Source organism: Cyclospora cayetanensis, unplaced genomic scaffold (assembly GCF_002999335.1).
Source record: "Cyclospora cayetanensis isolate NF1_C8 unplaced genomic scaffold, CcayRef3 CcayRef3_contig_172, whole genome shotgun sequence".
Classification (NCBI taxonomy): Eukaryota; Apicomplexa; class Conoidasida; order Eucoccidiorida; family Eimeriidae; genus Cyclospora; species Cyclospora cayetanensis.
Window position 1 is genome coordinate 34365 of NW_020312117.1, and position 5272 is coordinate 39636.

Genomic DNA, 5272 nt, shown 5'->3' on the forward strand with positions numbered 1-5272 from the left:
CGTTTTGGGAAGTGTGTGAAGGCGCTATCGGCTCCCAGTGAACTGGAAAAGCCTCTGCAGCTTGAGCTGGTAGAGGATATGCTGCTTCTGTCGCGCCTTGTTGGACAGGACCCAGCCCCCCAAACGGCAAAACACACGGGGGCAGCCGTAAGGGCTGCAGCTGCTGCAGGTGCAAACCAAGGCGGTGCTAATGAGGTGGTTTGGTGACAGGCTGGGAAGTGGGCGCTTTGAAGGAGATAGAAAGGAGCCGAGGCACTCGGAGGAGATGTAAAGAGGCCGAGGCTCTCAAAGGAAGAGAAGTGATGAGGCCGAATCGGATGGGAGGGAAAGTGAAGTACAAGGAGGCCAGAGGCATGGGCAGAGTGAAACGATCAGGAAAACAGGGGTCCTTTTCTGCTGTATCTCTTAGTAGAGAGCTCAGCAGGAGCAATAAACGTGAACCAAGTCAAGAGGAAGAACACCATGAACGGTGAATACTAATTCGAAGAGGTTCTATTAGTTTTTGCACTTGTTTATAGGCGTGCCAACTGGAGTTTCCACTTAGATGAACTTGGGACGTTTGTTTTTTTCAAATACACGCACTCAACGGAACCCAGTTGCACCGTTTTCGAAGGGGCCCCCATGTTGTACATTTGGTGGGCATGACCAGTTCGGTTGCACTGAGGCAGAATCAGGGGGTCTATTCATACTCTTTTTTGACTGAATACTGACGTTTATTGTGTCGTATTTCTTCTATTTCCTCGTTGACACGAGACAGCGGTTGTCGTGGAAGAAGCATCGAAAAAAGCTTGGTTTCGAATACAAGCCTGAGGGGAAAACCCCCGGGATTTTATTTTATGGCCACGCTGCCGCCGCTTGTTGGGGGCACCAGCGGGCAATGTTGGCATCCGTTTGTTTTGCTTTGCTGCTCTCGTTATTTCGAGGAAAGGATTATGCATCAGCTGTGCACTCATACCGCGCCTGGATGTGTGTACGGCACCATCAAAAATACTACAGACCACGCTACACGTTTCAAAGGTTAACGCAGTTCTTATCGGGCTACGCCACACTTTTAGAGGCTTTTAACTTCCCCAGTTTTACTGATTAGAATTAGTAGAAAGCCGACTGCTCGGCTTGGCTCTTCGATGGCCAATCATCATTATGGCTAGTTCCATTTGATAATCAATATTTGTACGTGTTTCGTAGCTGCTTCGTTCATCTAGCTGTGAGACTATGGAGTGATTGAAGGAGACAGCAACGCGTACCCTAACCTTCCGTCTCCCCCCAAGGCAGAAACCTTAGTGGTGAACGCAAGAAGAGGGCGGAGAATCGCCCGCAGACATGTTCTGCTATTGCATCAAGCGGTCGATCGCGGCATTGGTAGGTATAGCCAACTGCACCCCTCTACTGGCTTCCACTGGCTCGCTACAGTTCCCTTTTTCACTTCCTGTTACTTTCCCTGCTCTCTACCCGCAAATCCCCTCCTGTGTGTTTGGTTCCACCATTCGCTCCTTATACAAGTGTTGCTCTTTCGACAGCCTGCAAACTCAATCAGTGTCTGCCAAACGCCCAAGCAGTGAAGCCTGGAGTTCGGATTTATCTTTGGTGAGAAACTAGGCGCGATACGCAATACATCTCCCCGCGCGAAGAACTGGCAGAAGCTGAGGGCGCGAATATTACAGCGATGAAAGAAGACAAGATGAAGGGCACCAAGCGTCGGATCAGGCAATCAAAGAGGTCTGATGCACCAAAAGAAAAGCAGCATATGCACAGAGATGCCGGGATTGGAAATACACAAAACCAGCGAAGCAGGACGATGCGAAGGATGGTGGATACATGCACTGAAACGGGCTCATACAAGAAGACGCACTCGCACCGATGTCATCTAGCCGCCTGCCCACATCAAACATCCTTGGCCATAATTGCGAATTAGCCAGCTGAACACCAGTGCTGGCAGCGCAGCAGAGCGATTCACCTGTTGATGCCGATCGGTACAAGGCAGCGAGACATTACAAACGCTGGAAAGCTCCCAGCGCTGCTGCATAATGAGGTGATAGGAAGGCAAGAGCGGGTTTGCGTGACAAGCAACTACTGTAACATGAGAAAAAGAAGGACGGAAAGCAACCAGTTAAAACAGGTACATGGGAGATCGCGCCAAGTAAGCAACTTCATAATACGTCCATTCGAAGGCCTCCTTCATACCCCCACAACACTGAAAGTGCCAAACGCCAAGCACGTGAACCCGAAAAACATGATGTATGCTTTACTTTGTTTGGTGCATAGGTACGCAGTTGACCCCTCCCATCCCTCGGTCCTTGCCCCCGTTTTTCCTTTATGAAAGCCGCCAATCCTTATAGTACTCCTCTCTGTCCTGCTCTCCCTCGACCACACTTTGTTTGCAGTTGGGCCGTCAATTACGACTCCTTGTGCTAGTTTTGGATGTCCGGCCTCGCGCTCGGTGGCCTTTCTGAGATAATTAGTCTACGGGGAGTGCAACCTTTGAGAAGGCATTGCACAGCTTTAACGCAGGTGGGTGTGTTAAGTACATGCCTAGAGCAAACAAACAAGATGCAACGCCCAGCACACAAGCGACAGCTAGCTCATGATAAACTAAACACGCAGCCAGCCCATTGTACCTCAGGAAAAACAGCCCCACTCACAAAATACGAAAAATACACTTTGAAGACGGCACCAGAGCGATCTGGAGCCTCCAAATTAGCAGTAGGTATATTCCTCTGATGTTATGCGGGGTTCAATGCCTTAGAGGCACTGACCAGTGTGTTTTAAATGTTGCAAAGCACCATGGACAGTAAAATGGTGAAGTTCGACTCACTGATTTCTGCATCAAAAACAGCGATGAGGTCCTTGCTGACGAGATGATCCCCCTGCCCAGATGGGCATCCCTGAGCGACTAGGACGTTTGTATTCTTTGTGCTTTGGAAGGCGAACCTGGTACACTTTTTCTTATCATCTAGTTCGAGGGAGGCTTTGAATGCTGCGTTGTCAGTATGTTTGGGTTTTCCAACTTTGTTTAAGCGAATATCAAAGGAGTAGTTGAACACAATGAGTTGGCCGTCGATCACGAGGTGAATATCAATATCAGTCTCGCTGCTCTTGATTGCCGTCAGCATGTAGTCCTTCCCGTATTCAAGCGCGCGTTGCACTTTTGGTGTTTCCAAATGAACCATCACGATAAGATTTGGTGGATGCAGCAAAACCCCTAAGCAGTCGACTTTTTTCCCCAAGCCCATGCCCAGGATGGAGGTGGGCCTCGCGAGGTCTAGGGACTTGGGGATAACAAAAGTGCCCCACTTGAACAGCTGTACGTAAAAACCCCATTCTCCTGAGGCACAATTGATGTGTGGAATGATTTCGCAGTTTGGTAGAGCCTCGAATCCTTTAACTGCCAAGGCCCCGTAAGCCAACGCCATGTCGGATGCAGGATGTGACACGGCAAAACCCCCATTGTAGTCCACGCACTGCACCCGTATAGTCCGACTGGCATCAATTGTTACCACCAGACAGAGCCGATCGGTCAGTCTAAAGGTAATCATGGAACTATTGACCGTAAACAAAAGAGGCTTCCACGTCTTGGGGAACGCCGGCAACCGCTCGGGGTGAGAATACACCGCAACTTCCTTCAAAATCGGTGTCTGCAGGAACACGCTGGTGTCTCCCTCTATCCCCAGGTGACAGTCCAGCTTGCTCCAGCACTGATTAGAGCCGCATACACACACACACACACACACATACATTCACATGAAATGCAAGACCCTTGGCGAAGGCCCCCAAATTGCACGCCATTCACCGATGACAGCCAATAGGACCATGCGAAGGCAACAACAATTCACCAAAGGGGGTAAGGCATGCATGTAGGGCCGAGGGAGACAACGCAATGACACACAGGAGGGCCATGTAGGTGCCTGCTGCATTTTATGGAGAGAGGCTTCAGGTTCAAGACGTGTGCTGCGAGGGCCAGCGACCCTACGGCTCTCGCAATCCATGAACCCATAAGCTTATTCGGGTAACACTCTCAACAGCACAAAGGTTCATCGAAGCTTATCAGGATAGCTTCACATGCCCCACCCCCCTCCATTAGCAGAACCCGCCCGCATCGCCCCGAGACAGTGCAGCGAAAGGAAAAATAGACTGGCAAACGTGATTGTGCAAACCCAGTTTCTCAACGTCGTAATAAAGGCTATGAAGAACATGTAGTCCCCTAGGAGGACCGAACGTCTTCGCAGCATGTAGATCAATCTGTGGCATAATCCAGCTCGCCTAGCAAGTTCCCAAGGATGTTCTCCTTCCCTTTGCAAGTCTCTCTCACCTTAACATCGTACTTGCCAGACTGAACGCCTTTAAAGGCTTCACAGACGCCTTCTACAGGCTCGAGAAATAACAGGCGGTTGTCGGTGAACAGAGTGGGCTTCAGAGACAGCTTTTCACGGTCAACAAGCCCCACCCAGCCTAAAGTATGTCCGCAGTAGCAACGCCACCGAACAAGAAATTATTCCCTGTATTACGATCATCCCGAAACTACCCTCTACTGTCACAAGCAACACTCTGGTTGGGTCTCTTTCCTCTGTTTGACCTTTTCCTGTAGATGCTACACCCTAAACGTACGTCGCGCGGGTCAAAAGCTGACAGACACAGCCTCTGCCTCCCATCCCCTATCTCGCTTTCCCACCTGATCCGTCATAGTAATGATTCGTCGTCCAAAGAAGGGCTTTTTCTGGGAGAGGAACCTCTTCAAGGGGTTCGAACTTGCAGGAGCTCAGCCGATTAACCGACTCCATGGTCACTGTCAATTGGCTTGTATGACTCGACCTGAGGGCCAGCAGACCCAAAGAACACGGTAAAAAGTGGAGTACGAAATGGAAGAAACCACGTGATAACAATGCAGCGACAGAAGATAGCCGCGGACAGAGAAACTGACCGTACCCTCCCACACACGCACACACGTACAGGAAAAGCCCCACCTGAGGATAAAGAGGTTTGGACTCGTCAAAGGAGATACAAGAGCAAGGATAAGTACAAACCAGAGAGCGGCCATCGAGAAGGAGGTACGAACCGCACAAGAGTGCTGCAGCACTGGGCTACCGCGACAGACGAGGATTGCATTCTCACGGCTACTTGGGAGCAAGTGGAACATAGGACTGAAAAGGCGACGAAACAGCATGTGAATATACTGTTCTTCATAAAGCATATGATATTACCGGAGTTTACTGGCAAAAGCAATGGTACGGCACACTGAATTGGAAAGAAGGAATTACCTTTTTTGCGGGTTGAAACA

At 50.0% G+C, this 5272-nt stretch overlaps 1 protein-coding gene across 1 annotated transcript; it reads right to left on the reverse strand.

The window, feature by feature from the left end:
* Positions 1-2455: 2455 nt before the first annotated feature.
* LOC34617342 lies at positions 2456-4775 on the reverse strand. Its single transcript, XM_026337271.1, has 4 exons — positions 4667-4775; positions 4307-4446; positions 2813-3692; positions 2456-2529 (listed from the first exon to the last, which is right to left on the reverse strand). Exons 1-4 carry the CDS (start codon positions 4773-4775, stop codon positions 2456-2458), a joined length of 1203 nt encoding a protein of 400 aa, XP_026193056.1.
* Between the last annotated feature and the right edge of the window lie 497 nt (positions 4776-5272).

Excerpts from the sequence above, each read along its gene's own strand:
- LOC34617342 (XM_026337271.1), bottom strand. The coding sequence starts at position 4,775 with ATGGAGTCGGTTAATCGGCTGAGCTCCTGCAAGTTCGAACCCCTTGAA. Across the intron at positions 4,447-4,666 it reads TCATTACTATGACGGATCAG|GCTGGGTGGGGCTTGTTGAC; the intron begins GTGGGAAAGCGA and ends GACATACTTTAG. Across the intron at positions 2,530-2,812 it reads TGTTTTTGATGCAGAAATCA|GCATGTACTTAACACACCCA; the intron begins GTGAGTCGAACT and ends TGTTTGCTCTAG.